Source organism: Cyprinus carpio, chromosome A7 (assembly GCF_018340385.1).
Source record: "Cyprinus carpio isolate SPL01 chromosome A7, ASM1834038v1, whole genome shotgun sequence".
Taxonomy (NCBI): domain Eukaryota; kingdom Metazoa; phylum Chordata; class Actinopteri; order Cypriniformes; family Cyprinidae; genus Cyprinus; species Cyprinus carpio.
In genome coordinates this window covers 31175146-31195646 of record NC_056578.1, presented here as the reverse complement: position 1 = coordinate 31195646, position 20501 = coordinate 31175146, and the positions used below count along the sequence as shown (strand labels likewise).

The 20501-nt window shown below is 37.2% G+C and overlaps 1 protein-coding gene across 1 annotated transcript; it reads left to right on the top strand.

Moving 5' to 3' along the window:
- The first annotated feature begins 21 nt into the window (after nt 1-21).
- LOC109067415 (small integral membrane protein 20-like) lies at nt 22-5143 on the top strand. The gene is made up of 3 exons (XM_019084361.2): nt 22-206; nt 4446-4502; nt 4721-5143. The coding sequence occupies exons 1-3, from the start codon at nt 98-100 to the stop codon at nt 4759-4761; spliced, it is 207 nt and encodes a 68-aa protein (XP_018939906.1). The 5' UTR covers nt 22-97; the 3' UTR covers nt 4762-5143.
- Nucleotides 5144-20501: the final 15358 nt, after the last annotated feature.

The following is a 20501-nucleotide window of genomic DNA, read 5'->3' as shown; positions in this document are numbered from 1 at the left end:
TAATAGACTTTTAACTTGTTTTAAATATATGACCTTCACCCCGGAAAAGCATGAAGAGTTGATTTCTGTCCTCGGATGAGGTGAATCTGTTAAAATCATGTCTGCTAACAGGAGGATAACGCTCATATTTGGGGGCTTCATTGCAGCGGTTGCGGTGGCTTTTTATCCCATATTTTTCCATCCTCTCACTCACACTGAAGACTACAGTAAGACTTTATCACAAAACACGGGGACATTAGTCACTATGACACTGCTCTTGTATTGCTAGTAAACTTCTACAGGTTCAACTATAACCTCTATAATCTTTATAACATAATAATCAGTTTATCAGTTACAGTTTAGGTAGTGAAAACATTAATGCCTATTATTAGACATTATTATTATTATCGTATTATTGTAAAGAATTATGCATCACTGTAATGTCTGAATTAAACGCTGAATTAAATAAAAATGACTCTATACATTTTTAGAGTAATGTTTTGTAGTAAAACTATTCTACTAACGTAATGAGAAACACTACTGAGATTAATGGGAATTAAAAGAAAAAGAAAACTCATAAGTAAAGGACCGGGGGTATTCCAGAAAGAAAGCAGGTTGTGTACCATTCCTCTGTAATGTTATCTTTAAGGGTAAGAGTCTTTCAGGTATGTAAGTAGTCATAGCAACCTACTCTCGGAACATAACCTGCTCCAGGAGTAACTTCTATAACAATATTAGATATTATTTTTAACATAGATATAATATGTAATATTATAGTTTATATGTATGTGTTATATACAGGTCCTTCTCAAAAAATTAGCATATTGTGATAAAAGTTCATTATTTTCCATAATGTAATGATAAAATTAAACTTTCATATATTTTAGATTTAGAACATATTGTTTTAATACTGATGATTTTGGCATACAGCTCATGAAAACCCAAAATTCAAATCTCAAAAAATTAGCATATCATGAAAAGGTTCTCTAAACGAGCTATTAACCTAATCATCTGAATCAACTCTAAACACCTGCAAAAGATTCCTGAGGCTTTTAAAAACTCCCAGCCTGGTTCATTACTCAAAACCGCAATCATAGGTAAGACTGCCAACCTGACTGCTGTTCAGAAGGCCATCATTGACACCCTCAAGCGAGAGGGTAAGACACAGAAAGAAATTTCTGAACGAATAGGCTGTTCCCAGAGTGCTGTATCAAGGCACCTCAGTGGGAAGTCTGTGGGAAGGAAAAAGTGTGGCAAAAAAACGCTGCACAACGAGAAGAGGTGACCGGACCGTGAGGAAGATTGTGGAGAAGGACCGATTCCAGACCTTGGGGGACCTGCGGAAGCAGTGGACTGAGTCTGGAGTAGAAACATCCAGAGCCACCGTGCACAGGCGTGTGCTTTTGAACCAGAAACAGCGGCAGAAGCGCCTGACCTGGGCTACAGAGAAGCAGCACTGGACTGTTGCTCAGTGGTCCAAAGTACTTTTTTCGGATGAAAGCAAATTTTGCATGTCATTCGGAAATCAAGGTGCCAGAGTCTGGAGGAAGACTGGGGAGAAGGAAATGCCAAAATGCCTGAAGTCCAGTGTCAAGTACCCACAGTCAGTGATGGTCTGGGGTGCCATGTCAGCTGCTGGTGTTGGTCCACTGTGTTTTATCAAGGGCAGGGTCAATGCAGCTAGCTATCAGGAGATTTTGGAGCACTTCATGCTTCCATCTGCTGAAAAGCTTTATGGAGATGAAGATTTCGTTTTTCAGCACGACCTGGCACCTGCTCACAGTGCCAAAACCACTGGTAAATGGTTTACTGATCATGGTATTACTGTGCTCAATTGGCCTGCCAACTCTCCTGACCTGAACCCCATAGAGAATCTGTGGGATATTGTGAAGAGAAAGTTAAGAGACGCAAGACCCAACACTCTGGATGTGATTTAGGTGATAGTTATCCTAGATGTGGATGTTATGTTTTTAATGACTCACCCTCATGTCGTTCCAAACCCGTGAGACCTCCGTTCATCTTCGGAACACAGTATAAGATATTTTAGATTTAGTCCGAGAGCTTTCTGCCCCTCCATTGAGAATGTATGTACGGTATACTGTCCACGTCCAGAAAGGTAATAAAAACATCTTCAAAGTAGTCCATGTGACATCAGAGGGTCCGTTAGAATTTTTTGAAGCATCGAAAATACATTTTGGTCCAAAAATATCAAAAACTATGACTTTATAGCATGCGCAGTATCATCAGCTCCTCGGTTCTCGAACCGGACGCGTCCGACAGAAACGGTTCTTGACTCGAGAACGAGTCAATGTTTCGTTCGTTATCTGGCTCGGCTCTGTGTTCATCTTCAGTTCTCTCTTCACAGCAGTTCAGTCAGTGTACTGTTTGAGTAAATGAATTACTCCGGGATATTGGTTTATTTGAACTCAGAGGGAGTGTCAGCCATGTTAAAAGAGTTAACAGCTTAAGTCATTTGTGGATTAATGCTTATTGTTGACGCGAACCGTTTCAAACGATTCAGTTCGATTTGGTGAACTGGTTCAAGAAGATCCGGTTACATCGAGTGATTCGTTCGCGAACCGGATATCACTAAACTGCAGTGCTGTGAATGCGCTCATAACAGACCCGGGAGTGAAGTCAATGCTGAATAAAGTCGTAGTTTTTGATATTTCTGGACCAAAATGTATTTTCGATGCTTCAAAAAATTCTAACGGACCCTCTGATGTCACATGGACTACTTTGAAGATGTTTTTATTACCTTTCTGGACGTGGACAGTATACCGTACATATATTCTCAATGGAGGAACAGAAAGCTCTCGGACTAAATCTAAAATATCTTATACTGTGTTCCGAAGATGAACGAGGTCTCACGGGTTTGGAACGACATGAGGGTGAGTCATTAATGACATAATTTTCATTTTTGGGTGAACTATCCCTTTAAGGTCGCTATCGAAGCATCCTGGGCCTCCATAACACCTCAGCAGTGCCACAGGCTGATTGCCTCCATGCCACGCCGCATTGAAGCAGTCATTTCTGCAAAAGGATTCCCGACCAAGTATTGAGTGCATAACTGAACATAATTATTTGAAGGTTGACTTTTTTTGTATTAAAAACACTTTTCTTTTATTGGTCGGATGAAATATGCTAATTTTTTGAGATAGGAATTTTGGGTTTTCATGAGCTGTATGCCAAAATCATCAGTATTAAAACAATAAAAGACCTGAAATATTTCAGTTGGTGTGCAATGAATCTAAAATATATGAAAGTTTAATTTTTATCATTACATTATGGAAAATAATGAACTTTTATCACAATATGCTAATTTTTTGAGAAGGACCTGTATATATATATATATACACACACACACACTACTATGCAAAAGTCTTTTAGGCCACCGTATTTTTAACAAAAACAACAAAAAGTGTTTTTAAATGAGTTATTAATATTTTATGCTCACCGGATTATTATTACAATGAATGGCAAAAGGAATGTTTGGAAATGTAAACTGATATTTCCTGCTGACGTTTTACAGGAAAAAAGAGAAATAACTGGCTTTAAACCATTTTAATATTAATTTCTTAATAGTAATTAAACATATTTATTATAAAGCACTATTATAACAAAATTTATTTATTCTGATATATTTATTATATTTATTTTATTGTCATCTCACATGGATCTTTTTTTTCTATAATAAAAATACATTATAATATGTCTTATTAGCTTCAAACAAACAACATAATTATTATTCTCAGTGATTAAAGATTAAACGAAAAGTTTGAAAAATGATTGCACAACCACCAATAAGGTGGCGATAAGCACTAGGTATGTAAATGGCCATTGAACAGAAGAAAAAGAAAGAAGCAGTATGGCATTCTTTTTCTTAGTCGATTCGTTTAGTATTCTATAGTCTTTGTCTACTCTGAGTTAACTGAACTTACTCCCGGACAGGTTTTTGGAACCAGCATACCTCAAGTAAGTAAGGTTTGGGTTAATCAACTGAGAGTTCGGGGTATATGTGACGGTAAGTTAACCTTGCTTTCTGGAATAGCCCCAGGGACAATATGTTGTTATCTAAAATGATGTACATGTACATGAGGAACACCACCAGCGTTAATAACTAATACTAAAACAAAAAAACATATAAAATAAATAATAAAATATATAAAAAAATAATCTTTATATATTAAAAATAAATAAGTATAGAGAAAAAAAAACAACTAATAAAACTGACAAGGCATCAAAATTACTAAAACCATTCAAATTAAATTAAACAATATATATGATATATCAGTGACACTAAAATAACACAGAACACCACTGAGATTATTAAGTAAAAATATTTTAAACATTAAAATAATAATAAAGGGGAGGAAGCTTGTTTTGTGAGATTTGCCATAAAAGGTTCAGCATTTCCCCCAGAGCTTTTCTTTATGCTGTCTGAGTTTGTGTCAATGTAATTACAGAGCAGATCCAGAAGATAAATCGAGCCGGAGTCAATCAAGCGGATGTGCAGCCTGCTGGTGAGTCATGCTCACTCTTTATGTCATCTGGCCAGTGTGTTGAGTTTGCATTGTTTGAACTGGAAACATACATATGACACCTCACATGTGAGTTATAGATATATCATTAAGTGAAAGGATTATATAGTCTGTGTATTACAGTTTATTTGCATGTGAATGCTATTTAACAGACATTAGTTTCTATATATGATTGTCTTTTATGTGTCTTATTTAAATAGGTCTGAAGATCTGGTCTGATCCCTTCAAGCCAAAATCATGATTCCAAGTGTGCGGATGAAACTGAATGAATGAACGTGAGGACTGATGAGTCACTCACTGAGGATGGAGTATTTGAGATACACGCACTTAAACTCTTCGCTACCATGCATTAAATGAGACTTTAAGGATGTATGGATCTTCTGAGTATGTATATTTTCTGTGGGAATGAATATGATTGAAACTAGAATGACCCAATAACTAAAAAATAATTCAAATAAAGTTCAAATGAAAACTTTGTTGCTTTGTTAGTCAACATTTAAAATATTATGTTCATGAATCACTTTTGAATAGTTGTGTTAACTAATGTTGGTGTATTAATGGAGTAACATGTTATTGCTTTGTTTTTATTCTAAATAAAATGTGCATCTTGAAGTGTTCCTCAACCCGCCTGATTGTTTATCAAATATATGACCACTAGATGGCGCTCACTTCATTTTGTACATTACTAGATCCTGTGGGGATAATGCTGTTAAGAAGTTCATTCATGAAGACTGTAGCAGCATCTTAACTTTGTATAGTGCATCATGCTTTATATTTATATTCAAATTGAGTGAGAAACCTCTACTGAAAACCTCAAATCTGACATTAGAGCTTTGTTTTCTATCATCATTATTATTTTTACACTGGAGACCTTTGTGTTAACATTATAATAACACCATTTCCACTCAACTGTGCTTTTGTTATATTTTTGTTGCTCGTGTTCATGATTAGATTTCTTGTGTTATATTGGCTCTGAGAGTTGGAAGAGTCTTTGGCCCTCAAAAGTTGCAAAATCTGTAACTTGAGAGCATATACCTTGGCCAGGACCCTGTGCCAGTTAAGACATGTTGTCATGGCAACAACACTGGGCCAGCACCTGTGCATCAGAGAGGTCCAATGCCCTGCCCCTTTTTACTCAAACGCTTTGTGTGTGGGGTCCAATGAACAAGACATTTAACAAGCTAAACAACATGTATGACACAATGCTGAGCTTTATAATGTACTTTACTTTATATATATATATATATATATATATATATATATATATATATATATATATATATATATATATATATATATATATACACACACACACACACACACACACATACAATGTTACAGTGGGTTTAGAAAAGAATCAGCCCCCTTTAAAGCAATCACGTTTTGTTGCTTTGCAGCCTGAAATGAAGACAGACACAGTGTTTTATCCAGCTGAATTTACGCAGTGCAACTTATAACTTCCCAGTAAAAGATATAACATCAACATGACTAAAATAAAATAAAATAAAATTACAGCCTTTAGTCTGTTGGAATTTGTCTCTACTATTTTTGTACATCTCAACTTTGTCATATTTGCCCAGTCTACTTTGCAGAACTGCTCAAGTTCAGTTAAATTTGATGGTGACTGATTGTGGACTGCAGTCTTCAAGTCATTCCTCAGATTTTCAGTGGGGTTTAAGTCTGGGCTCTGACGAGGCCATGCAAGGACATTCACCTTCTTCTGCTTCAATCACTGTGTGCTCAGGTTTGCTGTGTGCTTTGGGTCATTGTCATGTTGGAAGGTAAACCTTCTTCCCATTGACATCTTTCTGGCAGATGGCAGCAGATTTTCCTCAAGAATTTGATGATATTTTACCATTTCTTCTTCTATCCTGACAAGTGCTCCAGTCCCTGCTGCAGAGAAACTCCCTCATAACAGGATATTACCAGCTCCATGCTTTACTGGAGCAATGCTGTTATTTGGATGCTGAGCTGTAGAGGATTCATCATTTGGTGTTGAGGCCAAATAATTAAATTTCAATCTCATCTGCCTCAGAATCTTCAAGGTGTGTTTTGGCAAAGCTCAGTCATGACTGCAGGTGGCCTTTCTTGATGAGTGGCTTTTTTCTTGCAAACCTCCCATACAAGCCATATTTGTAGAGAATTTGTGATATTGTTGTCACATGCACACAGTGACCACTCCTTGTTATAATTTCCTGCAACTGCTTCAGAGTTGCTGCAGGCCTCTTTGTAGTCTCTCTGGCCAGTTTCCTCCAGGCTCTTTCATCCAGTTTCGAGCGACGTCCTGATCCAGGGAGGGTCTGTGTTGTACCAAATACCTTCCACTTCTTAATATTAGACTTCACTGTGCATCTATGCATTGACAAAGCCTTTGAAATGTTTTTGTATCCACCTCCTGAGTTGTGCCCAGAGATCTTTTGATGGTTGATTGTTTGCTTGAGTTGCACTACCAATAACTGAAATGCTCTAGGAAAGCTCTTTTCATGCAGAGCTAATCAAAATGACCACAGCTGATCACAGTTGAAATTCAAATGGCTTTGTGTGCCACTGAGCTATCGATCTATCAATATATCTTTATTGGGATCTAGGTTTCATGAAGAACTTTTAACATTCATGGGACTTTTCCAGTGCATAAAAGGCTCTTTATAAGAAAAGGTTTCTTTAGATTATTAAGAGAAATGTATTTTATTAAACTGTGCTGATTCAATTTTACTTAGTAAATTATATTATATAGCAAAGAAATTTTTGAGAGTGAATCCTAAATCCATTTTTAGATTTTTTTTATCTAAAGCAAGCTTTAAAACCTTGTATTCACCTTATTATTCAGCGTGGAAGTAAGCTTTTTTTTTTGAATGTGCGGAACTTAAGACACACCAATTTGCAATATCAAGCAGCAAAACGAACAGTTTTGTACAGTTAAAAATAGTTGGCGGAATGACACTGGAAGACAGACCCATAAAATTTATGGCCGTGCCCACTCTTACGGGAAAAATAAGGTGGATAGGTTTTTAATAGTATTTCAACTTGGTACTCACCATAAAAATAGTCAAGTAAGTTGGCATGATGTTAAAACACCAACCAACCATCTTTATTGATAAATTGGTCTTTACACACACACAAAAGCAAGTTATTTTAAGAACTGTTCACTGGGAGGTTGTTGCTGCAAACTCCCCTTTTTGGAAGTGTATTGTATAAGGTAATTGAATATTAAGTACACAAGGAAAATGATTAAACGTTTTCTATTAACCATGAGAGAGTGAATAGACTAACTGTGAACTAAAGTTATTTGAGGTGCTTTTTCAGTGAACCGAAGCCTGTTAAAATGAATGCATGTGAGAAAGGAACAGAGAGGGGGTTTACTAGAGGATGCAGAGTCCTCTGTCCCGTGAGACCTGCCGCATATCCAAGAACTGACATAATATCTCCTCACTACCACAAAGAGCACATTGCTAACCCTCAGCTGAGAGCCTGCCAGCGCAGCAGCTGCCAAACGCAATAACATTTCACCCACCCCCATCTCCCATCAACTCAACCAACTCCATTGTTTATGGGATTTTGTTATTGTTGGTCACCATTCAGAAAAACTTAAGGACGACCCGAAGTGAAGAGAGGAAAACATGGACTGAGAAAAGCGCAAAATTCCTCTCATTCCTCCTACAGTGTTTTCCAGATTCCTGAAACGACAACAAGGCCTTGGATGCGAGTAGTGGCCGCCACAATGGGGAAATGTCAAAAAAACTGTGCTGGAGCAACCAGAGCAGTTACTCGACAGACCTCTAAACACAAAGCATCAAGATGGATGGAATCTTTCACCTCAGGCTGTGTGTGGAAAAGCGTTTCTGAGTGTGCTTGTGGGGTTTCATCCTCCTAAGAGTCTGGCCTTTCATCTGGTTTAGTTGTGAAAGAGTTAAACACTCACAGCAGGGAGTCAGATGGCTGTTTCATAAGTCACTGTCTCTGTTAAGGCTCTATTGTACAGCTGTCCACAGACTGTACTGCTGATATGAACTCAAGAGGCAAATTTTTCTAATTGTCAGAGTTTTTTTTAACAGCAAGGGGTCTGGAACCGATGCTCCAGCCAAAACTATTGGGAAATGGCAGAGATGATTTCCATTGGGAAAAATAAGTGCACAGACTTCAGACAAAACTAAAATCGGACATGGATAGAGTAGATATGTGCGGTTGGGTTTTTCGTATTTGAAAGTATTCCCTTAAAAAAGAGTTAATTTTAAGAAGTAAACATAAGTCGAAGTATATTTTCCCAAGTATACATTATATAATAAGTGTACTATTTTAATACTTCTTGGGACTGAATTGTCCTTTTTTTTTTTGGTTTATAAAGGTATACTTTTAAGTGTGCCTCAAGTATACAGTAAGTACACAACTTTATAAATTTAGGTATATCTTTGATGAGCACATAAAAAGCAGACTGAAAGTATAGGCTCTTATTTTTAGTTTAAGCAAAAGTATGATAATGGCGCACTTGAATAAACGTTTGTAAGGGTTTAGAGAAAAAAAATACAGTTTCAGTGGTGTGGGGAAATCAAAAGCACATTTTTCCTACAAAGTTGAATGTCATGGTTTTACTGTCGGAGTGTCAACAGCTGTAGTAAATCAAACTGAATCACTCTTCGATTCAGTTTCAATAATGTCATTAATCTATTTATACATAAATCTCTTAATTACTTATTTGTGAGGGGTTTTTGTTTTCCACACAGTCACATGTGCTTACAGTACTTCTCCTTGAGTAAATGTGTACTGAACATGCTGTTAAAGACATACACACACACACACACACACACACACACACACACTTACCAAAGCACGGCTCACATTCTTCGTCCCCAATGATATGACTCTCAAAACAACATAATTGCACCGATTGTTTCATTCTTGAGTTACCACGCTGTAGGAGCCTTGTGGAAACAGACAGCATAAGTAATTGCTAATGTCTGGGAAAATGAGCTTTGGGAGGCCTTGCTAGGAGGATCTTCAGCATGAGACACAAATGCGTCTCCTTAATGAAAAGCTAATGGGGTGTATGTGTGTGTTTCGAGCTGTTTACCAACTGTGCTGAACCACAAAGCAAAGCTGCATTCATAAGGAAGTGGCATCTTTTTTTCTTTTTTTTTTTTTTGATTTTCTCACCAATGGATCCTTTGCAGTGAATGGGTGCCGTCAGAATCAGCGTTAAATAAAAACATCACAATAATCCCCAAGCAATCAACATGACTCCAGTCTATCATTTAGCAAAGTCAATCAAATTGTAAAGTGTCCTTTAGGAATTCGTTTTCATGACTTTATTAGTTCCCCGTATTAGTTAATTTAACTAAATGAAAACAAATGAGCACAGTGTGGCTGCTAAGTAATAAATTCAAATTCATAATTCATTGCCACAATCTATTTTGACTTAAAATCCAGTGGATTCTGATTGGTTGTCAACATTTTATCAATCATCAGATGAAAAAAAGAAAAAAAAAAAAAAAAAAAAAAAAAAAAAAATATATATATATATATATATATATATATATATATATATATATATATATATATATATATATATATATATATTCAGAAAGTGATTTCAATGATTCTGTGTCATTATCATCACAGTTGGAATGTGGACAGAATCAGAATGATTATTATCATTTATAGTTTATAATTAGAATTATAATGATATACAGTAGTTATCGTCCTTGGTGTGAACGGCCCTTAACACTCTCAAACGTTCTGTTAAACTGAATATAATCAGGCCAGTGGTTACCTGCAGCTTCATGCTTATTCTCAAGTCCCAGGTGTGCAGATTCAGTAAAAATTTTTATTGTTTCATACTGCTTGATCATAAATTGGAAGATGTCCATGTAGACACTCAGTAGTCTTATGAAGAAATGTTTAGCTTGACTACCACTCAACCTGGCTGTCAGTTATAAAATACAATATGAATTTAATATGGCTCTTCAGATTTGTATCAGTGGGGTAATAAACTGTGAGGGGCTGTTGCCTCAAGCTACATTTTCTTTCAGCCTGGCTCAAGTTGCCCCTTGTAATCAAACTTTCATTAATAGCTGACAGCCTTGAAAACACTTTAAAACCATATCAAAGACCTATTCCACAATAAATGTGTAATTAAAGACCTTAATTCAGAATTCCTGGCTTGGATTTTCAGAACTGGCCTGAAAAGCTATAGAACAACAAACAGGCAATATATCAGATGTCTAGGTGAAAGTGTAGATGTTTGTCATGGAAGAATCAACCTCAATATGAATTGTGTGCATTTAAATAAATATTCTGAGACCCTTTTTAAAATATGCCCAACATCAGAAGATTCTGATTTGGACAACAGTGTGTTTACATTGGTCGGTTGTTGAGTTACATGGATACGCTGGTTTTTACTGCATATATGATTCCCCTCAATGCACGGTCAAAAGTAAATATTCAAACCACACAATCCTGTCGGTTTAAGTGCTAAGGAATCTAACCCACAGTATTTTTATTATAATGCTGGAGATATGAGAAAGACATGCTATATGCAGTCACATTAGTGTGACCGTATGGTGACTTTTATTTATTGTGTGCAATGTCCACTAACACACAGCATTTAATTATGGATTTAACACTAGAACCGCCAGAGGTCACTGTATACCTAAAAGCAACAGAGGGTAAATTTTACCCACGCGCATGACAACTGTATTTGGCTAAAGAACATATTATTTCACTGTATTATGCCACTGTCTTCACAAAGAAATGTCTAGAGTCATGAAATAATTATGTCATCAACTATATTTTTTATCCTGTTGTTTTATGTTCAAGACTTTTTCATGCAGACTTCACTAACGCATAATGGTCAATAGGCTAGCCTTAACTAAACAACAACAACAACAACAACAACAAAAGGAGCCTGCACTGACAATGGAAATTAGAAGGTAGAAGCCAAAGTATCTGGGTGGTGTGATATTACAATACAATGTAAATGCACCACACATGCATAAGATGATGCGATGACAAATTCAAGCGCACAGCTTCACCTTTATTAATTTGATTAGTTATATAATTGATCAATTGAATAAGAGAACAACACCATTAAACTTTGGGTAATCAAAAAATGGTTTTATACATTAGCCGGCCTACATTTGAAAAACAACCACAGGTAAAAATTTACCCTGTGATGGTACTAGTGTTAAAAGTAGAAATACTAACACATGCACAACCACTGTCTCCCATGACTTTTCATTAGCGTGCAACAGATGACAGCACAATATACGGCCTGGCAGAGACTGAGGATTCTGGGAAAGACGTGGAACTTTGGAAGAAGCAACGGAACACAGTGCTGTCCACTGCTGGCTCGCGAGACCTTGGAAGAACCCCTCATATGGTACTCCATCATGAGGTTTGCTGTGGAGAAATTAACCTTTACAAGAACTGCAAAAGCTATGTAGTGGTCAGAAAAAACCGAATTGTGTATGCTGGGTTTTTCCTTTTTATTTTTATTAATGATGGAGGTTAATTTTTAGGAACATAGCCACTGGAATAATAAGGAAATTATGAAAAATGAAAAATAGTGAATAGTTATAGCTAAAGCTTTTCCTTCCTCAGGGTCACATGTAACTGGAGAATCTGTGGTTGTTCAGAAATGTTTCATTTCTCAATTTCTTAGATCATTCTGCAACTCATACCAAAAAAAAAAAAAAGTGTGTTCAGCTATATTTCAGATTAAGGCCAATTCACACTGCACCAGTGGATGCAGAGCAACATCGAGCATCGGTCACCAGATTACAGTATGTTGCTTCTCAGACATTCCAAGACCCATCAAATGCCAATTCAACATGGCAAAAGGTAGTGACAGGGGACACATTGATACAACAAAACCAGAGGAACGTGTCTGTTGTTGTTTGTCTGCATCTGCTGGTGCAGTGTGAATTGTATTAAGTCTTGATGCACAGTGTATCTGTAAAATTTGTATGCCAATATGTACGCTTTTAAAAAAAATTCTATATCAATCAATATTGAATTTACACTATAGTACAAAAATTTGCTTATTTTCAAAGAGGTCTGTTATGCTCATCAAGGCTGCATGCATTTGATCAAAATACAGTAAAAACAGCAATATTACGAAATATTATTACAATTTAAAAACAGTTTTCTATTTTAATAGATTTAAAAGTGTAATTTATTCCTGTGATGGCAAAGCTGAATTTTCAGCATTCTTCAGTGTCACATGATCCTTCAGAAATCATTCTAATATGACCTAAAATCAGATCTTTCATCTATCACAGCTGCTTAGTATTTTCGTGTGATTTTTTTTCCAGGTTGCTTTAATAAATAGAAAGTTCAAAAGAACATTTAGACTTTTATCGGTTATTGGCAATAATACTGATCAGCACAATTCAAATTTAAATATAAGGCTGTTCGGTCTAATCAGAGCACTTGTGAATTTTAATTGGTGAGAACATTACAAAACACTTTTTAGAGATGGACCATGAATAAGATTCCAACTATTACAACAGGGGTTGTCCATGTAGAGCTTCTGAGACCAAATGCTGGTTTCCAGGTTATAGGTGGAATGTTGATTTAGTTTCTATGGAAGTTCAGATCAGTAGCTGGAATGGTGTTTTATTCTTACTGGAGTGACTGTACAGCAACTTTGTGATATATTTGTTTGACAAAGATGTTGTTTTCGTTGGAATTTTGCTAGATTGACAAGCACTAACACCAGCACTGCAGATTCCTCAGTGCATTGTAGGGAATTTTCATTTGAAAGGTCGCTCACAAATGAAAGGGTATAATTACAGTCATGTTTGGTAGAGCCTTCCATTCCTGTCTTGAGGCAGCCTCCCCCAATATATACAGCTATAAATGTCAGTCCATACTGGGTGATTACATGTGCACTGAATGGCAATACGCTTGCGTGATATGAAAGTGTGATTATCAAAAATCTTGGACAAACAAATGCAGATGAATAAATCGCATCTGTACTTTTTCGGAACAGGTCACCAATGCAGGCTGATGAAACCACCTTCTTGGCCCTCGGTGTGGATTTCAGAGACTTACCATCCTCCATCCTTCTTGGCCTTTACGGCCCAAACTGGGAGCGCATGTTTGCGAGACTGGCCGAGCCCCAAACCCAAGGTCTATACTGCCTCTGGCAGCGTACAGATTAAGACTGTAATTATAGATCTGGGTTTGGACTCGGCTTTGTTTGAGAAAGTGGAGGGAGGCTGGTGGGGTGGGTGATGTCATTCTTGGTTTAGCCTGGGATCACAGCACTGGTGTTGGCTTACTGGAGGATGAGAGAGAACAAGACGGAGAGAGAAGAAGGACGGCGTGAGTGTTTGCACTTTAAATAGATCTAAATGGAATTGATGGGGTTTATTATCATCAGGGTGGTTTACGTGTTTGTGAGTGTATATGTGTGTGTGAACGATCATATATGCCGGCCTATTACAACTGAGCTCTAACATAAGCTTGTAACACCTTTATGCATAATTTTTTTCCCAAAGACATAAACAGAGATGTCATATGGGTTAAACAAAGTCTCACAGATCGCAGCACAGATTCATGCACACTACAAATAGGCCAATCCATAACAAAGTTAGAGGAATTGAGTGAAGACAACATTTTTTACAACCACTTGCAGGCAGTGTTTTATGAGACACTGTTAAAGTATGTGGGCACACAGAGAATTTACCCAGCAATACCACTGTATTTGTAATCATTTCTTTCAGCAATATTTGAAGAATCAGGTCTGAATGAGATTGGAGTTAAAATAACACAGAATAAGTGTACTTGGGTTATCTTTTTAGTTGTTGAGGGGAGAGTAAACTTGTGGAGGATGGTTGGCTGAGAGGTCTGGTACTGTAACGTGAGCTCTGGTCTGGGAATAACACGGGGGGCGTTCACAGCCCGCTTTTCCAAACTGTTTCTCTGCTGTAGCTCACTGCCATGATTCACCAAGCAATGGCGATGGAGTCCGGCTCGGTGAAGAGATGAGCCATTCGCCAAATCAAAAGAGGAAGAAATGACAAGTGCCAAAATAATTCAGTTACACAAGTGCCTTATGTCTCTCTTTTTTACTTTATTATAAATCAGGTGTTTCTAAAGCCTAAAAATGTTAAAGATTTCACACCTTTTTTTCTTTTCTTGAATTAATCTACTTAATCATTATAACAATTACCCATTTAGATTAAAAAGGTGGTCACGCTACAGTTTTCATTCCTGTGACTTCTATAAGCATGCAAATGCAGGTGACTATGAGTGCAAGCTCATGTAAAGAAGTTCATGCACATTTGACACTTAGTGTTCCAAAGTTCAACAAAAGATCTATGCATCATGGCATGATCAGAATTAAAAGAACAAACTTTAAATCTGCAGGTTTATAGTGTTGCATAAAAGTGTACATTTTACATTTTGGATTTATTATTATTTGTTTTAAACTCGCTAACTTCCACTACTGGCAGAGCCTGTGCAATAGATTGAATCGGAATGTCTTAAGCACCTTATCACTAGGAATTCGCTGTGGAGATGATTAATTTTTTATTATCCCAAAAATGTCCCAGGCACAGTGATAGAATAATAAAATAAGAAAATACAGGCAGAGGACAATGTCTCTGTAGACACAAACACCACCACATGCTTCTAGTGGATCATAAGTAATGACTGAGAGAAATTATTTCTGAGTCTATAAGTTATTTCTTGGGAAATCTTGAATAATGCACTTTTTCTAAGCTGTTCAAGAAAATATTAAATTACACAAACTAATAAAATATTGATACAATAAACTATGGCTGCTTAGAAAAACAGTTTAAATCTCAAAGGTCGAGGACTCGCGGGTTTGTCCAACGTTCCTAGTCTACTTGACGAAGTGGAATGCACTTGTTTCTAAAAACAAAGTGGAACGCACTAAAAATCTAGTGTGACTGACCTTTGATTAGCTGTAGGAAGATTTTAATTTAACGGTGCTTTATGAACGATTTTGAAAGATCCCTCTAGTGGTTGAGGAGCAAAACTGCAAGTTATTCACAGAAGAACATCTTTTTGATAATTCTATTGAGCTTCAGTTTAGCTCTTTAATGTGGATGAATATGATGATTTGAGGTTTAGCAAATTATGTTTCTTTTTTTTCCACTGTTGTTTGACTCACTGAAACCAATTTCTTTAAATTGAATAACATCATAAAAGTTAGGCAACACTAACATTCGACACTTGATACATATCTTACCTGTCAAGCATGAAAAAGGTCATCTCTGGGTTGGATTTAAACCCTAAATGTCACTTAAAAGAAGTCGCTTAAGAACCTTGGATGTTGATGTAAGCTGTAATTTTGTTTGTATTGACAATGAATGATTCCTCAGGTAGGTCTTTTTGAATGATCCATTGTGTTCATCCATGCTGGCTTGAACAGTGTATCATAATAGAAACGCTGCGTAATATGTACTGGTTCACATACTATTTGTGAAAAGTAGTGTTTGTGTCTGTTTGCATATTAGGTGTGATGTGAGTGTTGACTCAATTTCCAGACATCTCCTGGTTCTCTTCCTGCAACACTGGCACCAGATTGACACTCATTCACCAGTAAATGTGTGTGTGTGTGTGTAGACAAGAGCAAGAAATGAGGAGTGAGGTGGATTAGTGGGTCCACTGAACGTTACACATCCACCGAATGGATGTTTTCAATTTCACAACCTGATTAGGCTAAACGGTTCTATTTCAGATACTCTCCAGCTAGACTCAATGGGAGCCAGTGCAGGAACTGAGCAATAAACTGCATTAAGTTGATCCAGGGAGACCGAAAAAGTTTAAAAAGGAATCAAAATACTGGAAAACAAACAGACTAAATCAGGATTTGGCACTATTCAACATGTCAGCCTCAGTCTTTCCATGTTATAGTTAATGGGCTCAAAGACCCCCACTCTCTCAGCCTTTCAGGGGTAAGATTGAAATGCTGAGAGATAGATTTTCCTTCCATTTGCCTCTTTTAATCTTAGTATATATGATAGCTCTGAAATGCTTAATGCTCTGTGGTCACTGGCTCATGAGATCATTATTTCGGAGAAGAAGAAGACAATTATAACAGAGCAGGGATGTGACAGGCTACTGTACCTCACATGTGAGCTCACAAAACAAAAATCAGAGCAGAATAATGAAAAAGGAGAGAAGCTTTAACTGGAAGAAATCCATCATTTGAGATGAAAAATGGTAAATGACAGGAGAAGGAAGTCATAGATGCTAGAAAATGAACTGTGCATGCAGTAAGTTTGATACTTGCATCTGGAGTGATGACAGCTTCGGAAAATTCAGCTTTGCCATAGCATTTAAAATTAGTTATTTCGTTTGAGTTATTTAAAAGTATAATATTCTTTCATAAAATCACTGTTTTGACTGTACTTATTCTTACCTTTCTCTTTATCGCTTTGAAAATTCAATAAAATTCAGATAAAAATTTAAAGGTTATGAAGATGAATTCTCTGTTTTTAATCTCTATTCTTTTTTTTGTTGTTGTTGCTCAGCTGATTTACCAGCTGTTGTTTGTCTTTGACCTTTTGCCCTCTGACCTTTCAACCTGCTATCTGTTCTCAAAAACACACACACACCGCACCAGTTCTGATGCCTTAAATTCGGAAAGAGACATTTCTTAGAAACACATGTCAAATGCAAGCATGTTAACACAAGGAAAGTGCACATGACAAGCTCAATATTTCAGAACCGTATCTTGGCCTAGTACATTTGGAGAGTTCAGCTGAAAAGTCACTTTAGCGCAGAAACATCTGCCAAGAGAATGAACATAATGTTAATCATTCCAAACATGATTTTTTTTTTTCATTATTGTCATTGTGAGTTATTGTCCTCATATATTTTCTATCTGAAACAAATCCCAGAATTCATTATCAACACATTGATCAGTGAACAATTAATCTAAATAATGGATCAAGACATCAAATCAAGACAAAAAGTTCACAATGTTTTTTTGGGGAAAAAAATGAAAGGAGGAGACCCAATTTGCTGGAAGTGCCCAATTGGGGATGATTTGGCCTTTTTGTTTGTTTTGCCTTCCCAGATGTGGCCACTGAGAAGATTAAGAGATTTAGAGCGAGATTATTCTCTGGCCCATCAACGCGCACCATCAAATAAGTGGTTTGTAAACAAGCTTTTGCCAAAACCTTTCAGACCTTGATGGTGGATAGTGCGCTACAAAAAAATGATGCATTCAATTATCAATGTTCGTATGCATGTGTACGCTTAGATGCAGATCAGGTTTTCAATAGATAAAGCTTATCCTGTGTGTCCTTGAAATTTCTCAACCCAGGGTGACAAGCCAAAAGCTTATAAGGACAATCTGACCTACATGGGTGAGTCATTCAAATTTAGAGTAGAGTCCTAATTATTAACCTTAAATGTGACTGAGATAGACACCCAAACAGGATCATAAATCACTGTGATTAAGAAAGAGAGCGAACAACGGATGATGTCATAAATGTGGAGAGCTACACACACACACACACACACACACACACGTATGCATATACACACCCTTCCCCTTGACATCCCTCCCCGCCCACACACTCGCCTTGCCACGCGAAGAGGAGCGTGTGTGTGTGCAAGCTTGAAAGAGAGGGTGGAGATGCCTCAGAATATAACAGCATGGCCGGCAACGCCAAGCTCAAATGCAAAGGCGGCTGGATGGCCTTTTGTAATGTATATTAACTTGTGTCGGTCGTTCACCTGACAGCCCATTGTTCCCCACGACCCGACAGCCTCCTTCCTCCCTCCATCTCTTCTTCCTTTTGAACAGGTTGGGCGTATTGTGTGCAGAGAGGCACGCAGAGCTGTTCTGTTGTCTGTTGTGTGGTGGTGGGGTTGGGAGGGTGCGGGGGGAGACGAGGGTTGAGACGCCGACCCCAGCGAGGGGATGACCTAAGCAGATGGCGGGGCAGGCTGTCCACTCAGCCAGAATTAATAACGTGTGCCATGTCACATTGTCTGAGAAAACGTTCCCCCTCCAACCCTACCTCAGTTCATGTCCTCTCTCTCTCTCTATCCCTCTGTCCCTCTCTTTCAATTCCAATTTACCTTCCTGGCATGACCAAACCTGTACATTTGGACTGTAAAAGCAGTGCCAGAAAAGGCAAAATGGTAATAGTGCAAATGGCATAAAAAAAGTTTATAACAATAGAGTAAAATAAAACAAAGATAAAATACACACACACACATACACACACACACACACACATACACATACACACACACATACACACAAAGTAAAACATTTATTAAAAGACATAAAGGTTTCTCTCTCTGTGTGTCTCTTTTGGCCCAAGATCATTTCTCCCTGAAACGATTAAAAAACAAAAACATTTATTTTTTTATTTTTTTTAAATCGAGTTTTCTTCACTTAAAAATTAAAATAACAATAATGGAATGTACAAGTAGTATTAACAAACGAATCAAAATAACACGATTGAGCATGACTTCTCTCTGAAAAGTAAAATAAGTTAATAAGCAAGTAGTGGTAACAAAACACAAAACAAAACAACAACACAACAGAACACACAAAACAAAAAACAAAACAAAACAAAAACAAAAAGTAGTTTTGTTTGGAGATGATTGCTCTCTGAAAAGACAACTTGTTTCATCCACGTCCAGGTTTGACCATTTGTGCGCTCTACAATTTTTCACAAAACTAGACAGGAAATAAACAGCTCAGCAGAGCATTATATTGTGCACAGAACTCTATACCATTCCGGTCACCTCTCATTTGTGTTGGCTGTTCCTCTTGTCTTTCTCCCCTTCTTCCTCTTCATCTCTCAGTGCAAAGGGGATGTGTTGTACCCACTGTAGACATTTCCGGGGCCTCTTTTAGGATCAACAGAGCTCCAGCCAGAAAGCTTATATAGACAGGGTCAGTGATCATAATCACCACAGCTCTTCCTGTCCAACAGCAGGGTCAAGGTCTTCACAGTATGTGCTGTGTGTGCGTTGACTTCTGGGAGAAAAACTGAGCAGTATGTGGCACATGTCAAGTGTGGAAGACAAGCAAATTAAACTGAATGTGTGTCTTGCTATAACTGAGATGTCAGTTTTATATGTGTTTCAGAGTTGGAGATCTGGGTCAAGGTTTTCTCGCTCCACACCCCAAACTCCCACGTGAGAAAATTTTGCTGCTGTCAACGGTTTCACGCTGCAACTGCAAACTCTATCCTTCCCCGAAACAATGAAAACTGAAGAGAAATGCTGCCGCAAATTTCGAACTGTAGCAAAACATGATGAATTTTATGATCTACAATTTATTTTTGTGGTCATTAAAAAACTGGTGTTCTTGTGGCTCATTAACATATAAAATATTATCACATCTTACATTTTTAAAACTATAAAATATGTTATTTTTATCAATCTCAATTCAAATAACAATTACAGTTATAACAATTAAATAACAATAGTTTGAAATAGAAATCTTCTGTAACAAAATAAGTCTTTAATGTCACTTCATGTGTCCTTAATTTACAGCATCTAATAATTTAATAAAAAAATGAAGCAAAACTTCAGTTGCGTATTATGTGAGGCTTGTAGACTGTAAGTAACTTTTTTTTTGTTTGGGGGGGGGGGGGTTAAATCACAGAGCATTTACAGACTTTTACACTTTAAACTCACACAGTTTTTAACATATGCTTTCCATTTAAGGCAAGATAGATGGGCCTTTATGAATTGGATAATAGCTGAGTGCATATTCTTAATGAAGTATCATAAATGCAGGGTTTCATCTCCATGTAGACTCTGTTTATGCTGTCAGAGTGCTGTTAAAAGCATTAGTGTGCTTCACAGCTTGATACGACACACAGTTAAACAGCTGACAAGAGGCCTGTGCGAGCCTGTTTTAATTACTGGAACAGGACAGAATCCAGCTCGCAGTGCACAGTTATATTTTCACGCCACATTGTTACTTCTGTGCAAAGCAGAGAGAGATTCAAGATGTCTGCGCATGCAGGCCTT